The 24423-nt window shown below is 51.0% G+C and overlaps 1 protein-coding gene across 1 annotated transcript; it reads right to left on the bottom strand.

Moving 5' to 3' along the window:
• Window positions 1-4213: 4213 nt before the first annotated feature.
• On the bottom strand, window positions 4214-7393 carry NKX2-5 (NK2 homeobox 5). The gene is made up of 2 exons (XM_026510673.3): window positions 6808-7393; window positions 4214-5296 (listed from the first exon to the last, which is right to left on the bottom strand). The coding sequence occupies exons 1-2, from the start codon at window positions 7136-7138 to the stop codon at window positions 4656-4658; spliced, it is 972 nt and encodes a 323-aa protein (XP_026366458.1). The 5' UTR covers window positions 7139-7393; the 3' UTR covers window positions 4214-4655.
• Window positions 7394-24423: the final 17030 nt, after the last annotated feature.

Here is a 24423-nt window from a genome sequence, read left to right on the forward strand (position 1 = left end):
AGAGTGAGAACGAGAGAGATCACAGAGAGAGAGGGAGAAGCAGACCCGCCACTGAGCAGGGAGCCTGGTGTGGGTCTCAGTCCCAGGACCCTGGGATCATGACCTGAGCTGAAGGCAGAAGCTTAACCAAATGAGCCACCCAGGCACTCCTACTCTTCTTTTTTGAACCCAAGATTGATTCTTCATCCATTTCCTCAGTAGGACTCAGAGATGTGAAAGAGGATTAGATGGGTTCACTTTGTAAAGAGCTCAGGACAGTGCATGACGTGCGGTAAGCTCCAGCAGTGATAACTAAATGAAATCCAAGCCGTAGACCCCCTTTCAAGGAGCCCAGTATAAGGAGCAAGTAGGCAAGACCTGGGGACTGCGACTCCCACACAGGGGCGTGGGCCCTCGAGGCTAGGCGCTTGGCTCAGGAAGGGCGGGCTTTCCAAGGAGCAGGGCAGAGTTTCTGGCTGGTGTCAAGTTCTCTGGTCGGCTGAGAGCCCTAAGGGTTCTGTGTGTTCTTTTATTTATTTTTATTTATTTATTTATTTATTTAAAAAGATTTTATTTATTTATTCGACAGGATAGAGACAGCCAGCGAGAGAGGAAACACAAGCAGGGGGAGTGGGAGAGGAAGAAGCAGGCTCCCAGCGGAGGAGCCTGATGTGGGGCTCGATCCCAGAACGCCGGGATCACGCCCTGAGCCGAAGGCAGACGCTTAACCGCTGTGCCACCCAGGCGCCCTATTTTTATTTATTTTTTATTATGTTAGTCACCATACAGTACTTCATTAGTTTTTGACGTGGTCTTTTAAAAACAGGGATTGAGGGATGCCTGGGTGGCTCAGTCAGTTAAGGGACTGCCTTTGGCTCAGGTCGTGATCCCGGGTTCTGGGATCATGTACGTATTGAGCTCCCCGCTTAGCCGGGAGCCTGCTTCTCCCTCTGCCTGCTGCTCCCCATGCCTGTACTCTGGAGCTCTCTCTCTGGCAAATAAATAAATAAATAAATAAATAAATAAATAAATATCTTTAAAAAAAATAAACACAGGTATTGAGATACACAACATGGCTTTGATTTAAAGGGTATCTATACAAAATAAGAAGATGGGAGCTATTCTGATTTGGCAAAACTTTATCTGCTGCAGGGGAGAGGACATCCGGGCCAGAACAGGGCCTGACCGGGAGGGATGAAGTGTCCTGGCCTCTCTTTCTCGGGAGGGCGAATAGGGGAGGGGGGACACGCACCCGGGTCGGGTCCCTCCATCGCCAGCCTGCGCTGGGTGGCGCCGCGCTGCGGGAACCACCGCACCCACCCCAGCCCGGGGAAGCTAGCTTTTTTTCTATTTAATATCATTGTGTATCTCTCATTGTTTTTTTTTAACTGCGGCGTCCTTTTTGCTTTTTAAAAATTAAATATAACTAGTACCCTATGTGTTCCCCCTGGCGTTTCGGGAATGCGGGGCCAGCCTGAGCCACCCCAATCTCTGCGCGCTTGGATACATCGCAAGTGACCGGCACTTATCTATTTTTTACTTTTCTGTGCTGTTTGAATTTTCTCACTGCGCGCGTCGTTTATGTAATAATTGAAAAAACAAACACTACCGATTTAACTTGGGAAGGGATCGCTGTGTAAACGCGGGCGTTGTTAGTTTAGGATACTTCTGACCCTGCGGTCCCCCGCCCCCTGGCTCCCAGATCTGACACCCTGGCGAGAGCAGTCTGTGCCTGCGGGCTGGCCTACAATCTCCCAAAGCTCCACGCACTCGTTTGCCCCGTAATGAGCCTGAATATGAAGCCTGACACCTTCACGCTACTGGTGAGAGTGGGGCAGGCCCTGTGCCTTGGCCAGAAGCAGGGTCCCGCTGCGTCTTTCAGGAAGAGAGCGACCCAACGTGGCAGGCTCTCGTTTCTTCAACACGCCACCCCCTCTGCCCTTCGGTAAATCCTGATGGGTTTCCCAGCTCCACACTAGGGGAATGTATGACCTTGACCTTGGGCCCTCAGTTTCATGGTCTGCAAATTGAGATGGATTAGAGAACTCCTATAAAGCATTTAGCCTGGAGTCCCAGCGGTTGGTGAGCCCGAGGCCAACTAGCCATTGTTATCTGTTTGTGAGAGACATTGGGGTCACTCAGCTGGTCCCTGAAGGGACATGATAGAGAGAGAGTCATCTCAGAAAAATCCTGGCGGGGATTCACCAGGCTGGCTCAGTCGCTTGAGCATGCAGCTCTTGATCTCAGGTGGTGAGTGCAAACCCCACCTTGGGAGTAGAGAGTTTACTTAAAATAAATAATTAAAAAAAAAAGAAAAAGAAAAATCCTCACGATATAATGTTAAGTGAAAGAAATATTTTCTCTAATGTTACTGTAGACTTGTGTAAGATGAAAAAGGCCAACAGATGTGCAGGACTCCAGGGGGTTGTGGGCTAATATATTGACCTGATTAACAGCGAGAACGTGGGTGAGTTCCAGACAGAAGGATTTCCCTAGGTGTGTGAGTTAGGCCACCTGCAGGCCAGGGACGCATGGTAGGAGAGCGCAGTCTGGTTTCAGAGCTGGTCTGATGGCCTGGTGGATCCTCAGTGTGCCCCTCTGTGAGATGGGACCAAGGCACCCATCACCGAGAGGGATAGAGAGCACTGAGAGCGCTGGAGGTAAAGGCTCGCTCGAAGCGGGGTGATAGGCCCAGAACGTGCAATGCTGGGCCTGAACTGAACACATTTTCCTCCCTGGGGGCGCTTGCCAGCTGAGCTTGGACTTTACAGCAGAGGGAATAAATCTTGGGGCCCAGAGTCAAGCCCTGGCTCAGCCCTTTCCCCTCCTTCGTGGAGCTGAGTGCATAACCCCGAGATGGTCGATTGTGTGCTCGTGGTGGTGTCCAGCTCATCACCTTGCTCGGCTCTGGCAGGCGGTGGAAACTCCTGGCATCTTCCCCTCTTCCACCAGTGGGTGTGGTGAGCCTGGGGGCAGCACTTACCTGAAGAGGCAACAAGACAGGCACTGGAAGAGCTGCACGGCCCGGCATGGCAGGAGGAAGGCTCCTGGTTGCACCAAGCCTAACTCTTCCCGGCTTTAGGCAAGAGGCACTTTAAGTCACATTTGGTCTCTGAACGCCACAAGCAATGTTTTGGCTGTGACCAGGAGCTCTAGGCCAAATGGCTTAAGTCCTGAGAGGCCAGCCTAGTGCTTCCTGGGGAAAATCTCAGAAAAACCCGTATTCCACAGGAGCTCAAAGCTCCGACTCCCTCCCACTTTCATCCCTTTCAAAGAAGTGCAGTTAATTCCTCCTGGCCCTGGAGGCTGGGGATAGAGGAGTCTGAGGTCAGGTCTGAGACCCAGTGGACTGGTGGGACCTGGGCTCGGGGCAAGGTATTCTGGTTATCCTCATTTTACAAACAGCGTGTTCAGCGCGCAAGTCTCACAGCAAGCAGGTTTTTAGCTTATTTCCTCGAGCCTATTTTCTCATTTGTAAAACCTGAACAGTAGCATTTGTTGATCAAGACGATGGCAAAATTCATTAAATGCAGAGAGGAGAGGACAGCCATCACGTTTGGGTGGGAGGTTCCCTGCCCATGTGAATTCTTGTGGCCGAGCCACAGCTGGAGGGGCAGTTGACAAGACACCTCTCCGTGGAGCCCACCAGCTGGTGAGGCTGGGGCCACAGGACCCCAGGCCTTCTTCCTGGTTGGGCAAGGGAATTCAGGGAAGCTTAACAGGAGTTTGGGTTCTAGGTTTTCCCGTCTGTAAAATGGAGTAAGATGTTCTTTGAAGCAGGATGAATTATGGTGTGCTCCCGTTGCAGAGGGCCCAGGTCCCTTTGCTCTCCATGTAATGCCCAGCACCTCAACTGTGCCTGACATGCAGTAGGGTTCGAGGAAGTAAGAGTGGGGAGCTCTGGGCAAGTGCCCTCTGTCTGTGAAGTGAGACCTGGAACGGAACCTCTCTTCTACCACTACTGGCTGTTTGCTCAGGGGCAGGTCATCAAGCCCCTGCAGGCCTCCGTTTGCTAAACTTTAAAATAGGACCTCTTTGGGGGGAAGTTATTGAAGATTACGTGAGACAATGCCAGGAAGTATCTAACAAAGGACCCGGGACGAGTTTATTACTATTATTACCGATTTGCTCAGTGAATGCCTGTACCTGCGGCTCAGCCGGCAGCCCGGCTCTGCTTTCTCAAATGCAGTTCTGAAGCGCCGCAAGCTGAAAGAAGGACACAGGCGGGATCAGCGCACTCTCTTTAATGAGAAGGGGATCCCCATTTCTTACAGCAACAGGTAAAAACATAAATACGGGTGGGTGGGCAGCGGCAAGGCAGCAAGGGCCCGGGCGCCGGGCCCAGGCTCGAAGAAAGGTGCACCCGGGCTCCTGGGCCCAACTGGCCCATGTTTAGCCGGTTGGGGGTGCCCGTGAGCGTTTGGAGGGCACTCTGGGGGCGACGGCTAAGGCACCAGGCTGCGGGATCAATCGCCGCAAGCTCTGTAAACGCGGCCACAAACTCTCCCGCGCTTGGGGACAAAGGCGCCTGGGACGGAAAGAGCTCCGAGGCCCCTGCGGGAGTGAATGTGAGATCCAAGGGACGTGGAGACACGTCAGGGAACCTCCCTCCCCCGAGGCTCAGTGTCCCTCTCTAGAGCTGGGATCGGTGGCGGCGCCCCAGGTAGGGCCCTTCCCTACCAGGCTCGGATACCGTGCAGCGTGGACACTCCCGAGTTGCCCTGCGGGATCCCGGAGCTCTGCACCGCGTTCAAGTCCCCGACGCCAAAGTTCACGAAGTTGTTGTTGGTGGCGGCCGTAGCCGACTGCGCCGGGGGCGGACCGGCCGGGTAAGCAGCGGCGCAGCTGTAGCCAGGGTTGCAGGCCGCGCTGCCGTAACCCGGGTAGGCGGGGTAGGCGTTGTAGCCGTAGGCATTGAGGCCCACACCGTACGCTGGCGCGTAGGGCGCCGAGTCCCCTAGGCAGGGCTTGCCGTCGCGCACTAGCACTGGCACCGCGATCCTGCGGGCCGGCGGCGGCGGCGGCGGGGGCAGCCCCACCAGCTCCAGAGTCTGGTCCTGCCGCTGCCGCTTGCACTTGTAGCGCCGGTTCTGGAACCAGATCTTAACCTGCGTGGACGTGAGCTTCAGCACGCTGGCCAGCTGGTCGCGCTCAGGCGCCGACAGGTACCGCTGCTGCTTGAAGCGCCTCTCCAGCTCGTAGACCTGCGCCTGCGAGAAGAGCACGCGCGGCTTCCTCCGCCGTCGCGCCCGGGGTCGCTCCGCGCCGTCGGCCTCCGGCTTCTCCAGCTCCACCGCCTTCTGCAGTGAGCACAGCTCTGCGCGGAAACAGAGGGGCAGAGGGACGCTCGGTCAGGTCAGAGCCGCCCGATCCGCGGAGCGCCTGGCGGGTAATTAGCCCTAGTGGGTGTCATCCCGTGCTGCCTGGAGCGCCCAGCTGGGCGCCGCGGACAGCTCTGTTTCCAACCTGCAGTCAATTAGCATTTGTTGAATGCTTACTATACGCCAAGCATGGCTCTAGGCACTGTAGAACCTAACACAAGGGAGGTCCGTGCCCTCGGGGAGTTCAGATTCTGGTGTGGGAGATGGGCAGTGATTTAAGATTTCAGGCTGCAAAGAAAATAAAACCGGATGATGCCCGGGGGTGAATTAAATTAGGGCTACAGTGGTTTGAGAATTTAAATGAAGGGAGACCAAGGCCTCTCTCCAGGATCAGTCACACTGTCTCAAAATTATGGAACCCTGAAGAAACACAAGGTGTTGGTTTGCTGATTTAAGACTCCCGCGCAGCCGCCACGGGGTTTGTTCAGCGCCCAAGAAGCCGCGGGTGGGCAGGCAGCCTCGGATCCTGCCCTGCCCGCCTACTCGAGTTGGATTCGAATTGGTAGCGGTCAATTGAATTGACCCGCCGGCAGCTGTCCCCAGGCCTTCCCTCTGCTCCTAGACAAACATTTCTAGGCTAGAAAGATCTCTTCTGGGTTCACGGCGGCCCTTCGCCCAGCGCACCCTGCCACCTCGGATTCGCGCGGACCCTGTGTTGGGACAGGGTCTTCCCAACGTGCCCATTCTGCGGCCCCGCACGCCTCTCCCCTCTCCCCAACCCGGGGCTGGCTTGTGCGACGATCCCATCACCTTCTGCGGTCCTCTCCTCCATTGCCTCTAGACTTGAGTCGCGCAGCATTTTCTATTTTCCAGAAGAGAACCCCTCGACCCTGGTAGCGTCTAATCAGCTGCTAATCAGTTCCCAAGAGTCCGAAGTATCTCGTTTTTAAATCAAGGCCTTTGTGCCCACAGATTCCACTGTCCTGGCACAAAGGAGGAAAAGCCCCAGAAACCCGGGTTACGGGTAGGATAGAGAAGGTCCTGGACCCTTCTCCAGTTGTGAGCAAAAGTTTGTCTGGCGTGTGGCATTTTAACTTCTGTTTAGCTGCTTTCGGCAGATCCTGAAAAAGACCCTTAAATCCAAAAGGGATTTTTTAAAAACCCCAAAACCCTGATATAGAGAATATCTCGTTATCTGTTATACTACAAACCGATCGCTAACTTCGTTGAGCAAGGCTGCTGCCTCCTGGGGCTTTGTTAGGCCAAATAAAAAATTGTATTTCTCTTGTTTCTGATCGTCTCAATCCAGCATTTCTTCTAAACCTCCGATTGGACGCGGGGCTCAGGGGCCCTGACTACGACCTCGCTTCTCACACTCGGAGCCCCCTGTGTTCGGCCCTCCGCCCAGGCACTCGCGTCTCCTCCACCCAGGCCAGAATTTCTCGGCGGCGGTTGGGGACACAAAAGCGACCCCAGGAGGGAGAAGGGGCTTGTGTTTCCTCCTCACCTTTCTTATCAGCTCGAGGGTCCTTGGCGGGGTCGGGGTCGCCATAGGCACGCGGATAGAAGGCGGGGGCGCCTGGGAAGGCAGGAGCACACTTGGCGGGCGAGGGCGCGGGGCCCAGCTCGGCGCGTAGCTCCGGCAGGGCGGGCGCGGCGGCCTCCGGCCCCGCGTAGGCCTCGGGCTTGAAGGCGGCCAGCATGCAGGAGGCGGGCGCCAGCGTGGCCTCCAGGCGCGCCGAGAGCTCCCCGGCAGCCAGGCTGCGCTGCTGCTGCTCCAGGTTCAGGATGTCTTTGACCGAGAACGGCGTGGGCGTGAGCGCAGGGCTGGGGAACATGGTGGCAGCGCGCGTCTCACAGCGCCAGGTGGGCGGCAGAGAGCAGCGCTGCCCACGGCCTTTGGCAGCCTCCCTGCATGGTGCCCGCCGCCCGCCCGCGCACCCGCCTTCCAGCTCGGGTTGTGGCCAGGCGGCAGGTAGTGCGGAGCACAAGGGGCAGCAGAGGCGGGACCAGGCCAGAGGAGGGGGACTCAGCCTGCCATTGGGCCAGGGGCCCCGATGACAGGAGCGATGAGCAGTTTCGTGTCACCTAATATAGTCATAGGGCTCAAAAAAAAAAAAAAAAAATCCTGTTCAGCTTTTTAAAGGGGCCGCGAGGCATTTGGAAGGCTCTCCCATTGCTCCTGCAGCCTGACATTTCTCCATAGTACTAGCCTGAAAACCCCATCGAAGAGCATACCCGGGAAAGGACCTGATTCTTCTCCAAATCTGGCCTCTGGGTGGATCTGGGATTTGAAGAAATTTTCCTCAGCACCTAAAGCAGAATGGGAGAGTGAAGGATTGGTGTGGGATCTGGAGGAGGGGAGTCACTTCCAGGAGTCTTAAAGGCTTTTTTATGCAAGGAAGAGTTTGTATAAGAAGAGAAGCATGGGGGAGAAGGTTTGCTTTGGGGTGATGACAGGAGGGGGAGATTCTGGACAATTTTGGGGTCCTGTTTGGCTTGACTTACAGGGCCAGTCCTGCCCCGGTAGTCCCCCTTTCCCCAGCAGCCCAGGCCCTGGGGGCAAGGTGGGTGGTTATGGGGTGGTGGGTGGCCACCTTCTATAATAGTAGTGCAAGTTATACACACACACACACACACTCCAGGGGGCGTCAGTCACTATCAATCTCCTCTTAAAGAAATGACCCTCCCCTTAATAATGAAACAAATCCAGAATCCCACCCAGTAAGCTCAGCTTCCTAGAAGAGATCTGTCTTCTAGGGCATCCTGGCTTCCAGCCGCTTAGTTGATCCTTTTTTGGGACCCACCATTCCTGCCTCTCACTTGCCCCTGCCCCTTTGCCTAGTAGCAAGGCTTCCAGGCCTCTGTGGCCCCAGGCCCACTGGCGTGGCCCAGGTTTAGCTCTCAGGCAGGTGGGGCTCCCTGGAGCCCAGCCTGGCCCGATTTCTCAGAGGTCTCTGGGCTGGGTCCTAGTTGGGAACCTGGTGGCAGCTGATCCAGGTGCTCCGGGGAAGGGCAAGGCCAACCGGGTGTTAATTTTTAGCCCTGGGGTCAGTAAGGTAGGGAATCTCCTGTCAGACAAATGGAGCTGCGGGGCAGATCCTGTGCTGATCCCCCTCACCCCTCTGGATCCCTTGGGAGATCTGATGACAGCTTGGGCCATCCCCTCTCCCCCAGAACACTGCAGAGAGGCAGTTTATTTTGTGTAGTTTCAGGATCCAGGAAGGTAGAATGGCCCCCAGGTTAAGGTCGCCTCCTTACTCTATACCTGGGGTTGGCAAGGCTTGTCAGGGGAAAAGCTTCGATTTTCACAAGCCACGACCCAGGTTTGTGATGGGAAGGTGCAGGTGGGGCTCGGGTCCTTGCTAAGAATGGAGACTTGGACGGCTCGGTTCTTAGTGGAAGATGAGTTGGGGACTAGGGAAGAATTGCTTGGACTAGAAGAAAGGTGCGCGGGGAGCGGGGGGGGGGCGGGCAAAGGCAAGCCAAGGCCGCAGCTCACAGCCCGCAACTCTGTAATTCGCGCTCAAAGTGCCAAGGAAAAGCACACAGTAGAGGGACACGGTGGTGTCTGTCCTGAACATGGACCTTTGGGTGCTCAGGCGGGACTACGAGCCTTCCGGCAGCGCCGCCGGGAAGGATGCAACCCGAGTAAGCACGGGCCTAACACTAGGACCTCTACAGCCCCTCATCAAATCCATACTTCTAGGACCTGTGGCCTCCGGGCTAGGGCGATGGAGTGTGGACCACTGCGCGGCTCTCCCGGAGGCTCAGAGCACTCAGACCCCGACTGCTGGAGCCAGGCGCCAGCACCAGGCCTGGGCCTTCGCCACGGAATCTCGCTTCGAATTTTCTAGCCAGGGTCTATGCGCAGTTCTGGAATTGTTAGCTGGGTTTGTGGAGAGCTGCCTTTTTCAAATGTGCGTGTATGGGGGGGGGGCGGGGGGTGGAGCTCTCAAGCCCTAGGAACCCTTCTCATCTACCCACCTCCTAAACCTCCAATTCGAGAATTCGCGTTCTCCCACGACGGACCTGCAGATCAGTGGCCTCTCTTCCTCCCTTCCTCCCCATGCTTTTGGACAATGTTAGTTATTGCCTTCAACTACCCAGGCTTGGGGGCCTAGCTCGCCTTTGAAGATTTTGGGGGGGAGTGGGAAAGGATGCCTATCGCCTAGGCGGTGACGTCTGGCAAACGAGCCACATCCGATTCAATTAAATGTCTCATTCAAAAGAGCCCTGAGCGAGGGTCCTGGGAGCGCTGTTAAGTGAATGGGCTGGTCGGGCGGCTTGCGATGACAGTTTGAAAGATTAGTGTGAGCCGACGCCTGAAATATTTAATGGGGGACATCGAGGCTGCATCCGGGATCCCTGTTTTTAGTTTTTAGGTTTTTTTATTATTATTATTATTATCATCGCTGTGTGTGTATGTGTGTGTGTGTGTTTAAGAGATAGTTCTAGAGGAAGAAAAAAAAAAACCCACAAAACCCTGGCATTTCCTCTGCAAAACAAAGCCTAAGATTTATCACCTATTTTCGGCTATGGTTCCCAGGACTGACAGATAGACCTGTGGGTCAGGTGTCATGAAAAGGGGAGGAAAGAAAATCTCCCTTTTCGGACGAAGTGACTTCTCCATTCCCTCTACTCTCGGTGAATCCGGTAATAATTTCCCTTGGCTCTAAAACAGGCCTTAGCGTTGCCGAAGAGAGGAAATCCAGGCAAAAGCGAAATTGGGGCGACCCACGCTGGTCTCCACAGAGAAATATCCAAGAGCAATTGCTAACTTTTATTTGCAGTTCTCACTTTCTGAGTAAAACTTTTTGTTTTCTTTAAATAGAAGTTGCAGTGGCTGGGGGTGGGGAGGTACGAAACTTGATTCTCCAGCCTCACTAGGGACACATCTTCCTTCCCAAGGGCGGCTGACCCAACCTGGCCGCCTCTCTAAGCCGCACTTTGGCCAAACCAGCAGGACAAACAAACAGCCTTCAGCCTAGAGAAAAGGAAAGAGAGAGAGAGAGAAAAGGAGGCAGAGAGGAGAGCTCGAAAATGTATTCATCTGTTTCCTTGCCTTTTAAAGAATTGGGCCTCTGAGTCAAATTCCAGATGACTTGGGCGCATTCTCCACGCATAAAATATTATTAATTGAAAAAGCGATCGGCACGGCCCAAGCCGGCCCCCCTTTCCTGCAATCAGCAGGGCCCGCCGCAAAAGGTATATATGATTAATTGAAAGATAAGCGGGAACTATCACCGGGAATGTCATTAATGCGCCGGGGAGACGTCCATTGGAGACAGGCGGCGTTATCCGCGGCTTTATCTTCAACAACGCCTCGCTCTCCGCCCGCGCCGGGGAAACAGATGGGGGTTTCTGTCTGGGACGCTCGCCCCATGTTTATATTTTGGGAAGAATCGCAACTCGTGGGAGTCCCCGGCGGGCCCCCTGATAAATGAACATTAGCACTTTTTCGGACTACTGTATCAACAAAGGGGCTGCGGCGCGGCAATAATTGGCGAGAAAGCAAACAGAGGGCCGAGAGCGCGCCTCTGCTCTTCGTCCGGCTGATGGATGAGCAGCGGTGGCTGCGGGCCCGGCTCCCGGCCCTCAACCCGGCTCCGCGGTCTGGCTGCGGGGCCCCTCCGCCGCCCTGGCTTCCTTCCGGGCCCGGGGTTGGGGGCGGGGGACGACTCTGAGGGCTACCGCTCTAGTCCTTGGCTCCTGAAGACTCCAGGCTGCTTCCATGGCCCTGGATTTTTGCTGCCCCGGGACTCGCCTCATTCAGGTGGCTCAGCGGGTATCAAATCCTCCTTTTGCCACTGTTTCTAGGGCTCTCACTGGGCGAGCCACACACTCTCACCTATGTCATCGCTGATCTACTTATCTCAAGTACTAGGCGGAGGAGAAAGAGGCTCAGAGAAGTGAGGTGACTTGCTCAAGGTCACACAGATGGAAAGTGACAGTGTTAAGATTCGAACCCAGGACTCACAACAGAGTCGTGAATGTTTTCTTCTGTTGCACGTCGCTGCGTCCTAGAGCCACAGGAACTGGAGAAGAAGCAAGACACTACCCCCCCCCCACTCCCTAAGCTGGAGAAGAGGACCGGGCTGATTCAGGTTTCCCCAAAAATCTTCATCAACGAGGAGGGGCCTCCCGCAATAAGATTGGTTGAGAGAGAGAAAGAGAGGGAGAAATTTAAGATTCTTCCTCCTCCTCTTCTTTTAGTACCATCTGCATTGAGATTTAATAGATGTGAATCACACGCTGTACAACTCATCCCTCAAAGTATTCAACTCAATCATATTCAGTAAAACCATGGAGTTGTGCAACCAGCACTCAATTAATTTTAGGACATTTTCATCACTTCTTAAAGAGACCTGTGGGCTTTAGCCATCAACCCCACCCTCTCCCCCACACCCTCCCTCCCCAGCTCTGGACAACCACAAATCAGTCTACTTTCTGTCTCTATCGATTTGCCTATCGTGGACATGTCATTCCAATGGAATCATATTTCCATTTCACTTAGCATAATGTTTTCAAGGTTCACCCATGCTGTTGTATGTACCAGTACGTTGTTCCTTTTTATGGTGGAATTATATTCTACCGGACGGATAAACCACATTCTGTTTCTACATTCAGCAGTTGATGGACATTTGGGTCGTTTCCACCTTTGTCTGCTATTATGACTATAATGAAAGCAAAACCCCCAGCCTACTTTACTCTAAAATCTAAAGCTTTGGAGGACTGAGGACTCTTCTCTTTCCTTCCTTGATAATTAACCCTATCCTTCCCGGAAGGCTGGCTTAAAGTGCCCTGTGCTCTGCTGTTGCTGTCTCGAAATTCTTGAGAAATTTTGAACAAGAAGTACTACATTTTCATTTTGCACAGGTCCCCACAAATTACGGAGCTGGTCTTGCTTTTGGGCAGTCTGAACAGAGCCCTGGAAATACTATCTTCATGTTCCCCTGTTATCTGTCTGGCTTTTGCCCTCTGCTGGATCAGCCTCTGCTAGCTAGCTAGGACAGGCAGGAAGTCCCCTGAAGTGCTTTAAGGGCTGTCTATTGAAAGTTGCTTGGCCATGGGAAGGGCCTGGGGCCCACAGAAGGGGAAGCAGGGAACAGATTTACCTGGCTGGTGAATATTGTGTATGTATATGTATGAGTGTCTGTCTTCATGGCGGGGGGGGGGGGGGGGGGGGGGGGAGAGCAGTGAGGAGAAAAGCTGAAAGAGTGGGCCAGAATAACCCCCCAGCCTCCAAGTGACTCCACAGCCCAGTCACTATTGGATGCCGGGCATGATTTCCTGTATTTCTTCACCCACACTGACTGGGTGCCCACCATGCACCAGAAGCTGGGATTGCACAGCCCGAGTCACACAGACCCTGAAGGAGGCCGACTTGTACCAGAAAGAGTACTGGACTATGCGCCAGTACTGGGTTCTGGTTTTGCCTCTCTCACTGATCGGCGGACCCTGAGCACATCCTTTCCCCCTCTCTGATCCCTCATTTCATGTTTTTCTTTTTGGCACTATTGGGTGTGCCTAAGGTCCCTCCCCAGCTGTGCTATTCTGGGAAGGATCCCAGGTTGCTAAGTGGACTCCCCTGAGCAGTGGGTCCAGTGAAGAGGCATGTTGGTGGTTGTCTACCCTACAAAGTGAAACTGGTCAAGATGGGAAATAAGGTCTCTGCTAGTTGTGATATTACACTATTTGGGGGAGTGTAGTACACATTTAAAATAAAGTGAAAGTGGTGTTAGAGGGAAATGGATTATTCTTACACCAAATACATTCAATTGCAGATAGGTTAAAACTTTAAACCTAAGAATCAAAACACAAAAGTACTATAGATGATTAAGATAATAATTTTGGAGTGTTGGTATATTAGGGAGGGTGGATGAGGAGAACTAAAACCTAGAAACCATAAAAGACAAATTACATAAACCTGATGGCATAAAAAGAAACTGTGCACAGCAAAAACAAACAACAAAACACATAAATAGAATCAAAGAAAGAAAAATATACAGGTTAACTGCTAGAAATAATGACAACAAAAATTAATTTCCACAATATGGAAAGAGTTCCCATAAATCAATAAGAAAATGACTCAAGACAATTGAAAAATTGGCCATGAGTAGCAGAAGCTTGTTGATAAAGTGAGAATAAGAAAGAAAGGATGAAAGGAAGGAAGGAAAGCAAACTAAAACACAAAGAGGCAAATGTTTTCACTTAGCAGATTGGCAAGGATCAAAATGTTGGATAAATACACCGCTTGGTCACTTTTACGTTGTTGATTGGAAATGCAAATTGCTGGATCTCTTTGGAACGGCTTGGTACTATCAAAATGAAAAATGCATCAGCCCTTTGAAGTAGTATTTCCACTTCTAGGACTCTGTTCTGCGGGTAATGCATACAAGAAGTGTATATTTTTTTAAAGGTTTATTTATCCATTTATTTTAGAGAATGAGCGAAAGAGAGTGTAATGGAGAGGGAGGCAGATGGAGAGGAAGAGAGAGAATCCTCAAGCAGACTCCCCGCTGACTGGGGAAGCCCATGTGGGGCTCAATCCCAGGCCCCTGGGATCATGACCTGAGCCAAAATCAAGAGTCAGATGCTTAACGGACTGAGCCACCTGGGAGCCCCATGAAAAGTATTTTTGTTGCAGTTTTAATTTTTTAAGAATTTAAAAAATTATTTAAAAAGAATTTTAAAAAACCCAATATATCTATCTCAGGGGAATAGTTAAAAACAGGTTATATTCGCCAGTAGAACAGAATACTAGCAGCCACAAGAAATAATTACATTTATATGTATTCTTTTTTTAAAAAAGATATTATTTACTTATTTATTTTAGAGAGAGAAAAAGAGAGAGAGAGAGAGTGCGGAGAGGAGAGGGAGAGGGAGGGAGAAAGAATCTCAAGCAGACTCTGCCCTGAGCATGAAAACCCCCCACACCCGTGGGGCTTGATCTCACCACCCTGAGATTGAGCTGAAATCAAGAGTCCAAGGCTTAGCCAACTGAGCTACGCAGGCGTCCCTAGTTACATTTGTATCTCTTCTTATGGATACATTTTGAGTACATTAAATATCAAACAGGGTTGCAGAATTTGTATTTTATATATGGGCATATGTACAAATATAGTTATATGGATTTTTTGGGGGGAAGGAGAAACGAATGGTGATGAAAGCTTCTGGGGAAGAGAACTGGGGGAGTGGGGTCAGGAATAAATGATATTTTCCACAATACATCTTTAAAGACAATTTCCTTCTTTTGTTTTTATTTACTGTAAGCTTGTATTGCCTTGAAGAGATTTTAAACACCACAGTCAAGATAAGCCCCAAAGGTAATGAACAAAGTGGTGCCTTTATAGACGAGAAGAGATTCAGGGTTGTGGACAGATCTAGGCCAGTATCTCCTGTGGCACATGTTTAAAATGCACATTTCTGAGCCTCACTCCTCAACTTGGAGTTTACTAATCAAAGGTGTGTACAGTTTGAGATGGCAGCCCAAGTGACAGTCCAGTGAAATCTCACCACACATGAAGGGACTGGAACTAATCCACCAGCGGTAAGAAATCTGAGTGGGGTGGTCAGCGGAGCCCCAGAGAGAGGGGGGAGTGGGACTTTGTCCCACACTATGGGGGGACAGAACCTCAAAGGTCCTGACAGCCACTCAGCGAATTTGCCCTCTTGATTTTCCCCCTAACCTGTCCCAGCAGCAGACCCACGTCTTGGGGTCACTGGGAATGCAGCCCCCTCCCATTTTATCCTGTACACTGGCTGGCTGGTTGAAGGTCCTATGGTTCTGTGGCTGAGTGGGGTGGCAGATGAGGTTGGCTGGTGGTCTTAGTAACCTCACCCAGGCCCTGTCCTGAGGCCAGCAGAAAAGTCTGGCAGCTGCTAGTTTTCCTGGCCCCTGGTCTCTGGCCCACTGTCTGTCTGTCTCTTGAAGGCCAGTCTGGAAAAACTTTTCTGAAATAGCTTTGAATCTGAACCAGATCGGAATCTGTCCTAACAAAGCCAAGTGACCCTTCCTTATCTTCTAGGGCATTAAATGGAGATATTTCATACCTAGTCCCCCCAGAGGTGGGACCCTTGCAGTTACTGCCTGCCCGATGGGGAGCTGGGCCAGATCGAGCCCTGAAGCTGTGGATTTGGTGGCTCATAGTGGCCATGCCTCGGACCTCGCAGGCCACTAAGGACCCTACCTGCACGCTTAGCCGTTGGAGCCTCCGCTTCCACCCTGGGTAGGACTTGAGCCTTCCTGTGGCAGCTCGGCGGGCCTCCACGTCTTTGCTTTAAGCGGGATAGTGCGCTGCCCGCGGGAGCGGAGCCACTTCGTCCAGGACAACTCCCTCCTGCTCCTGTGACTTTCTATGGTGTGCTTCTGTGGCCCTCCTGCCCTGAGAGTCCTCAAGGAGATGACAGCCACTCACACCACTCATAAGCGCCGGAAAAGTTCTGGGTGTTCGTTTTTCGTTGGTGTATTAAACATATGACCAACAACCAAGGAAGGCAAATCTGAACATTAAAGATAATCGCCCCTTCCAAAATATCTTCTGGTCTTGGACAGAGCATGCTTTTTCTTATCCCTACAGTGGGTGTACAAACACCTCTGTTTTTGCTTTTGTTGGTTTCTTTAACAATTGTTTTATATTCACATCACTGGATATCCTAATTACATATTTTTCAATAAGTATTACACGGTAAAAACCAAGACAAAAACCAAAACAAACAGCTAAAAAAGGGTACAGTGTAAAGTGTCCCATGCCTCTCTCCCAGCTACCCAGTTTCCTTCCCTAAAGGCAAAGTTGTTAGTAGGTTTATTTTTAAAATCAACTTTATTAAGGCGGACAGTACCTACAACAAAATGAACCCAGCTTAAGTGGACATACAGTTCGATGAGTCTTGACACATTGACAAGCCCCTGTAAGAACCGCCACAATCAAGATACGAAAACATTGGCATCGCCCCAGAAGGTCTCCTCCCGCCTCTTCTCAGTTAATTTCCATCCCCACTCAGGAGGTCACCAGTTTTTAAAAAGTGTATCTTTCTAGAGACATTTCCTGCGGATTTCAGTATTATCATACATTGGTGTTTTTTCTTTTCTAAGAGCATCTACATTTTTCTAAGAGCAACTCCTTTGTATTTTTGCCGTGGACAGTTTTCTTGTTAGTGTCTTTGTGTAAATCACTTTCTCACGCTTTGGCGGGGGGAGTATGTTTCTAAAACCGAATTTATCTTGCATCCGTAGATATGACCCGCTTTAAAACTCGTGTTAGGAATCGTCAGATCGGAGGGAGTCGTTTTCAAACTTCCGTTGTCGTTTTCTGTTAATTTGGTGCTTTCTTCTTGGTGTTCCTGCTGCTCCCCCCACCCCCACCCCCCACGCCCCACCGCTGCAAACCGCTGTAGAGAAAAGAGCGCGCAGAGGCTGAGAGAGCCCGGAGGCTCGGAGGCTCGAATACGTCCCTCAGGGTCCAGTCACTGAAGGTCACAGCTGGAAAAATCAGATGACGTTTGAGTCAGATGGACGAAGATTCGAAACACCACGAAAAGGAAGACGGATTTTCTAGGGACGATCCACACCCGCCTGGCGTGGGTGCAGCTTGGGGAGCCGCCCTGGAAGAACCCCGGCCGTGGGCGCGCAAGGCTGGGAGAAGCCGAGCTGGGCCAACGGCCGGCCACCCGTTTTTGTCCAAAGCGCGGGGGGCTAGCGAGGCCTAGGGCAGCGCGGCTTCCCGGAGGGAGAAGAGTCGCGCCCTGATCTGGGCGGCGTCCCGGGCTCTGGTGGACGCTCGGGCCGCCGCGCCCGGAGCTCCCACCCTGGGTTGCTGCGGCCTGGTTTGTGTTGAATTTCAGCTGGAAATTAAGCGATCGATCGAACCTTCCTACGGCCGCCCCCCTTCCTTCCCCGGCATCTTCCTTTCTCGTCTTGTCTTCCAACGTGTCCCGCGGAACGCTGCGAAGTTTTCACGGTCCGGCGGAGCACAATGCAAACGCGTAGATGGCAAACTGCTGCATAGGAAAAACCTTTCGATTCCGTGCATTCGGCTCAATCAGTATTTATTGAGAGCCTCCCCAGGGTATGGCTCAGGGAACCCAGAGGCCAAAAGCTGCGGGATTCCGGAGCAAATTCAGTGCCATCAGGGATATCGCCGAGGACATTCTACGGCCCCAGCAAATTGGCGAAATGCGGGAATTCAGACACAAAATGCGTGCACTCTAAAGGGTTGTGTTAATACACCCCCATATTTTAAGCGAACACAGGACAATTGTAGACCTTCAAGCCCTTAAAAGGAGGACAGCGGAGCATTTACGTTGTAGACATGTGTGTGGAATACGTTCCCAGCGACCAGTAACCCGCTTGAACATGCTTACTGGTGCGCTTTAAATATGCTGAAACGACATGGATACACGTAACTCTCGTACTTCAAGGGCACACTTTCTTTGTGTGTGTTTTAAGTGCACACGCTCAAAAAGTTTCAAAGGGTACAGAGGATGAGCCTTTGAAATGCCCCTTCGTCCCCTCTCTGCTCCCGCTGCCCTCCAGAGCAGTTCTTGGCACGCAGGCATTTGTGCACTCCGCGGTGTAAATGTGTCTCTGCTCTCCCTGCACCCTAATTGGACGCCGCTTGTGCAGATCCTCCGTTGTGTGGAAGGCTGTGGCCTTGTATCTCTGGGTAGGGAACATCTTTTGTCTCTCGGCAAGAAGCTTTCCTCTGGGAAAGATAAAGTAATCGATAGGGTCTTTTAAATAGCTCCGCGTTTCCTGTCGGGAGAGGAGTATCAGCGCGCGCACCAAATCTGCTCTGGTATGTCACCTTATCTCCCGTCCCCGCTGTTGTCCCCAAACGCCGCCTGTCAAGGGAGACGCCACCCGCATTAGGACCCAGACTGGGGCCCTTCCGCTCGGGGTCACACGCAGCGCCCTTGGCCAGGCCCCGCCGCCCCTTGGGGGTCTGGGACGGAGAGGAGGGAGCCCGCGTGAAGGTGTGGGGGCCCTAGACTCCCAACCCCGCCCTAGAGGAAACTAACAAGCTGAAATCCACGGGTCTAGGGGAAGCCTTGGGAGGCAAGCCTCGCCTCGCCAGGAGAGGGGACTTCTTTTTTTTCCCCCCTAACCGGGAAAGAGTTGATCTGCGCTATAGGTTAGTGACAGCAGCGCTTTGGCGACTACGGGCAACCTTGCTTGACCGCGTCTGGAGGGAAATCAGGTTTAGTGGTCTCCAGGAGACTCGTGTCGGGTCGAGGGGCGCACTCTGGAGCCCTAGGGGTCAGCGAGACCACCGAATCTGGCCACTGTCCGAGCCCCCGCAGGCTTCACCTCCTCAGCCAGCCAGTTGGAGTCGGAGCTGATTCTAGCCGGGCCCCGGGGCAGGGTGCAGCCTGGGTTGTCGACCTCAGTGACCTTCCCCGGTGGATTCTTCCGCGCGGATCTTCTGCAAGCCGAGCCGTGCACCGAAGTGTTTCTAGGTGTGGGTGGACCTTGGGCCTCCCGTCATATCTAAGTCGTATCTAAGCACTGTTAACTTGCAACTTCTATTTTATCTCTTTCTATATTGAAGTCGGTTGCATCCAGCTTAAAAAAAAATTTTTTTTTAAAGAAAAATAATCTGAACAACAATACCAAAAAGATTTCAACCCCCTCCTCCTTCCCACCCCAAAGGCAAGCACACAACCACCAACCATCTGGATAAGGTGGGATCCTGCCGCCCTTTATTTCCAGCCTCACCACGAACCACAGGTTTCCTTTCTCCTGGGAAGCTGGTGCGGGGAAAAATTACTTCTTGGCTTCAATACAGACTTGCTCCCTTCCAAGTTGCCCAGGATCATCTGGATTATCCCAACTGCTGAGAGAGGACCACCCACCAAAACACATCTAGGGGAGAATGCACGCCTTGGGAAAAATTGGGTTCTCGTTTATCAGGGTTTATTTATCCAAATAGGAACTCCTGTGGGGAAATTAAGTAAGGGGAAAACATCACCTTTCTCCCTCATAGGGAGGAGGCATTTCTGAATCTTCACATCCTTTAAGGTCCTGGTCTCGGCCTTCCTATTCCCTGTGGGCCTTTCCATATGATCTCAGCCTTAATAGAAAAAATACTGAATTTGATTGTTATCCATAATAAAGGTTGGTGGCTGGGGAGGGGAGACTCTAGCTCTCTTTTCTTGCAGAGTGTTCTATGTATCACATGCTATGCTGAAACTAGCAGAATGTGAACAGCACACTGCCATGCTATCTTTGAACCAATGGCTGGATGTCCTTCATCTCCTGGCCATTGGAGTTCCTCTGCTGACCTAGTTATTCAGTCCTGGGTAGACCAGGAGATAGCCCTCCAACATGCGGAGGGCTGCCTCCCCCATTCTTCCAGGACAGGGGAACCTCATAGAGGGCTTCGTCTGAATGAACACTTTGGTGATTTATTTCTTTTCTTCTGACAAATGCGTGGGGTGAGAGATGGGGAAGTTGGGACATTTAGCATTGAGAGTGGCTACAACAGCCATGGAAGGAATCAGGTATGGACCCCCAGTTCGTTACCCTCTCCCTAGATGTGGCAGTCAACTGCCACAAGCTCGCAGCCCTTTTCCTAATGGGAAGCTGTACTTCCTGTTCATTAGAAGGGGCACCAGGTGGCACTGGGAACAGTCCTCAGTCAGTTACAGGATCCTGAGCTTGGCAGTGACACTTGGAGTAAGAAAGTGAGCTCTGCTTGTGCCTGGGACAGCCCCTGGGGTCACTCAAGCCCCTGACCCAGTCCAGCAGTGCACCTGCTGAGCATGAGTGTGTGGCTTTGCAGCCTTCCTCGTTTTTGGAAATGTTTTATTCCAGCATCACACAGAAATGCACAAAATAAAAATGAGCAGCCTGGTGATTTTCACAATCCGAACACCGCTCTGTAACTGGCACCCAGTTCAAGAAGTGGAACATTACTAGTACCTAGAAGCCTCCTCCTTTTCCCCCTGTAAAATTGCTCTTCTGACTTCTAACAACATAGATTAGTTTTGCCCGTTTTTGAACTTCATACGTATCTAATGATACAGAATGTAGACTCTTTGTGTCTGGCAATTTGTACCCAATATATGCTTGTGAGATTCTTCTCCATTGTTCATAATTGTGGTTAGCTCCTTTCAACTTCTGGGTAACATCTCATTGTATGACTATACTGCTATTGACCCCTTCTCTCTTGATGCACCTTTGAGCGGTTTCCAGCTTTTGTCTGTCGTGATCGTGAGTGCTACTGCATACAAACACTTTGGTATGCGTCTTTTGGTGAGTACATGCACATTTTTATCGGGTGTATATCTAGGAGTGAAATTGCTGGGCCACAGGATATGCATAAATGCAGCTTCAGTGGATTCTAGACAACAGTCTGCTGGTGTACGACTGCTGTACCAACTTACACCGGCAGTGTATCAGGGCTACAGTTGTTCCACACCTTCATCGACACTTATATTGTCAGTTTTTAATTTTAAGCCATTCTGGTGGGAGTGTAGGACTGGTTCCATGTGCTTTTATTGTTTTACCTTTCCCTGCCAACTGATGAAAATAAGCACCCTTTCCAATCTTCACTGGCTTTTTGAATATCCTCTTTTGTGAAGTGCCCTTTAAATCTTTTGCCTTCTTCTCACTGATTTGTGGGAATTCCTTATATATTTGGATATGAATCCCTTGTTGGGTATATGCTTATTTGGTGTATCATCTCCCAGTCTGGTTTGCGTTTTTACTCTCTTAACGCAGAGCCCCCATTGTTGCCTCTGGTCTAGTGACATGTTTTTGACCTTGAGGTAGCAGCATAGCTGGTTTTTATATCTGGGGTATTTGTGGCTGAAGTACCTTCTTGGGCTCTGGGCAACCAGACCTTCTGTCCACAGTAAACGCCTTGGAGACAGAAGCGGGGTCCAAGTCTGCTTGCTTTCCTACAGATGCTAGAGTGTTGTCTTTTCTGAGAATATTTCATCCATTAAATAGGGGAAATTCCAATAGGAAGGACCCTTTGGAGCTGAATTCATGCTCTTATATCCCTTCTCATGCATAGTGCTAGGTCAAATATCTATGGAGCAGTTTAAGCAGAAGAATTTAATTTCTAGGGGTTTTTCAAACATAGACGGTATAAATGTAGCAGCGCAGCTGAGACTTCCTGCCCCTCTTACAGTCCCAGCCCAGTTCTGCCTCCCCCAGCGGGTCTTCCCTGATTGCTGCAGCCCAGGAAGAGCCACTGTCCTCTTGGAACAGAAGTGAAACACGAATGAACACAGTTTTGTACATTCCTTCAGGAAGGCAATCCGGAAATTCTCATCTTAAGAATCTTTGCTAATATGTACACTGAAAACAGCATATTATAATTATTTTAAATTATTTTTATTATTTTCAAATGTCTGTAATCCACCTGTATTCTTTTTAATCTATCACCTGCTTCCATCTTCTGACTGCTTATCTATTGAGATCGTAGTTTCGTCTTATTGATTTCTATGAGCTCTTTATATTAGTAACCCTTTGTCATTTTATTTTAAGCTACAGATACTTTTACCATGTTCCCATTTGTCTTCTTAAAGCGTGCATTTGTATTTTTAGGCACCTGATGATTATGTATAAAGGGGATACTCAAACACTGGTGAGGTTTTGATTCCCAACCAGGACTGGCCAAGTGTCAATGGCAGAGTGAAGACTGGGTACCCTAGCAGCTGCCCTGAGGCAGTGGGGATTCCAAGCAGTGGGGATTCCAAAGGACAAAAGTCATTCCTACTCTGGCCTAGTAGAGCGTGAAGAGCTCATAAGTAGCTGACATTAGAGACTGGTAGAACTCAGAGGCTGCCTTTCTTGAAATTTCCATCCCAGGCCCTGAGGCTGGAGAAGCTGGGATGGAGGTGGGGACAGAAGGAAATTCAGAGCAGGTAAACCAACAGAAAGAGGTGAGGAAAGAAGGGTCGTGGAATTTGGGCTGGGGAGATTGGGGAGCATCCAGAACAAAGGAAGGCACCAGAAATGATAGGCAGTGAGTCATGTGGGCAATGATTTGGAGCTCAGGCTCTGGAGTAGGCTGCTTGAAACTCAATGTTCTCATCTGTAAAATGGGGATGTAATTCATACTCCCTCTAAAGGTTATCATGTGGGAATGAAACAAGATAGTATTAGAAATGATAGCCCCAGATTCTTAGCCATTCCTCCCATTGAGAGGTGGGGTCTATGTCCTTGACCTTTGAATACAGGCAGATTTGCCCCTGCTTTGACCAAAACATCAACAAAATACATACAGTGACACCATGTGACTTTTGTAGCGAGGTCAGAAGAAGCCATGTAACTTCTTTCCTATTTGCTGAAGCACTTGCTCTTGGAACCTTGAGCGACCACGTAAGAAGTCTGCCTACCCTCAGGCCTCCGTCAGGAAGCTCAAACCACATGAAGAAGCCACATATGGGCACAGTGGTTGACAGTTCCAGCTCAACCAGCCTTCTATTCATATCAGCTTGGATGCCAGACCTGTGAGTGATGAAGCCTCCAGATGAATCCAGCACCTAGCTGGCCCAGTTTTCAAAGCTAAGGCCCTAGACTTCACAGAGCAAAGACAAACCATGCCTGCTGTGTGTTGCCCAAATTCCTGACCCACAGAATCAGTGAACATAATAAAATGTCTTTTTTTTCATACCACTGTGGTTCAGGATGGTTTGTTACGCAGCAGAAGATAAACAGAACAGTGTTCGAGCAAAATGACCTGCATACTGTTTGCTTGTTACCAAGTGCTTGATAAACAGTGGCTTTTGGCAGTATTATTGGCAACAGAGTTGTCCCAGAGTGGAGAACAAATGGCTTGAGGCAGAAAAACCAGAGAGGCCTGCTATAGAAACATTGATCCAAGATGACCTTAGGCCTTCAACCTGGACTGTGTCTTTATTTCGGCTCCAAACTTAGCTCTCCTTTCCCTACCTTCAGAGTTCGAAACTGCAAATGGCCACAAAAGGAGGTGATCAGAGGGCCTTAGCGTTTTCTCTTTTTGCACCCCTCTCCCCTTTAAAAAATTTCTGGTGTGTTGTTGGCAAGTGTAGGCTGGAGTGGAGCTTGGGGAATCGGGTGGGGAGCAGAGCAGGTGTGATAGACAGACAGATAGATAGAGCCAGCGCCGTCAAGGGAAAGGGAAGTTTCCAAGTCCAGGGGAATGTGCCCAGCAGGCCTGGGAGGGCTGTGGTGGGTGTGGGGAAAAGGAGAACTGCTAGCTCTCTCACCACAGGGAGACTGACAGCGGCCAGGTGTCAGGAGAGGAGAGTGGGCATCAGAGTATTAAAGGACATTTAGCTTTGATGAAAACGTTCATCTGCTTGTTTAACTATTGTGAGGAGGCCTTTCTTTTAACCAGCAAGATGTGGCTGAGTGGGGGGTGAAGTGAGTGGTGAATCATTTTGTGTCAGAGGGAACTCTTGTGTGCGAAGCAGGGGAAGAGCACGGCTGAGGAATCATCCAGGGGATAACCTGTCTCTCACCAGCTTTGTGAGCCCGTTGTGACCTGGGACGAGCAACAGCACCGCCTTCTCTGCTTGTCATGAGAATTCACTCTGATCCCTGCGCCACCACCTGCCTCAGGACCCGGCACAGAGGAAGGGCTCAGCCCACCTTAGCATCTTCCCCCGCCCTCCTGTCTCTTAACTCTCCCAGCCTCCTGTCCTTTTTTGTGAAACGGGGAAAATTGCACCTGTCAACTTGACTGGGGGTTGAGATGGTAGGAGGGCTCATTGCGTACAAAGGTGTTATGGGCATGTAAGCAATAATTTTTCACTATTGACAGTACGTTTTTGAAGAAATTGCCCCCCCAACCATTGAATTGCACATTGGATTATTTAAAAAGAAGTAAGCAAAAACATGTAATAAACAAAACCAAAACCAAATAGACATAAGACCTCACCTTGCAGGAGAAACTTCCACCCAGATGTCTCAATGTCATCTTTGGGATGGTGGAAAGAGAAATAACCTTTTGCATTCCCAAATAGGGACAGGGGCTGAGGGAGGGCTCTGGTCCCCCAGGCGGGGCTCTCTCTGATTTGGAGGGTAGGTGCCAGGCTAACTTTGGACAAGGCTGTCATTACCAGGGGATGGCCTGCTTTTTAGTTGTGGGCTCTGGAAGCATCATTCAGTAAGTACTGTGAC

This window comes from Ursus arctos, unplaced genomic scaffold, assembly GCF_023065955.2.
Source record: "Ursus arctos isolate Adak ecotype North America unplaced genomic scaffold, UrsArc2.0 scaffold_15, whole genome shotgun sequence".
Taxonomy (NCBI): Eukaryota; Metazoa; Chordata; class Mammalia; order Carnivora; family Ursidae; genus Ursus; species Ursus arctos.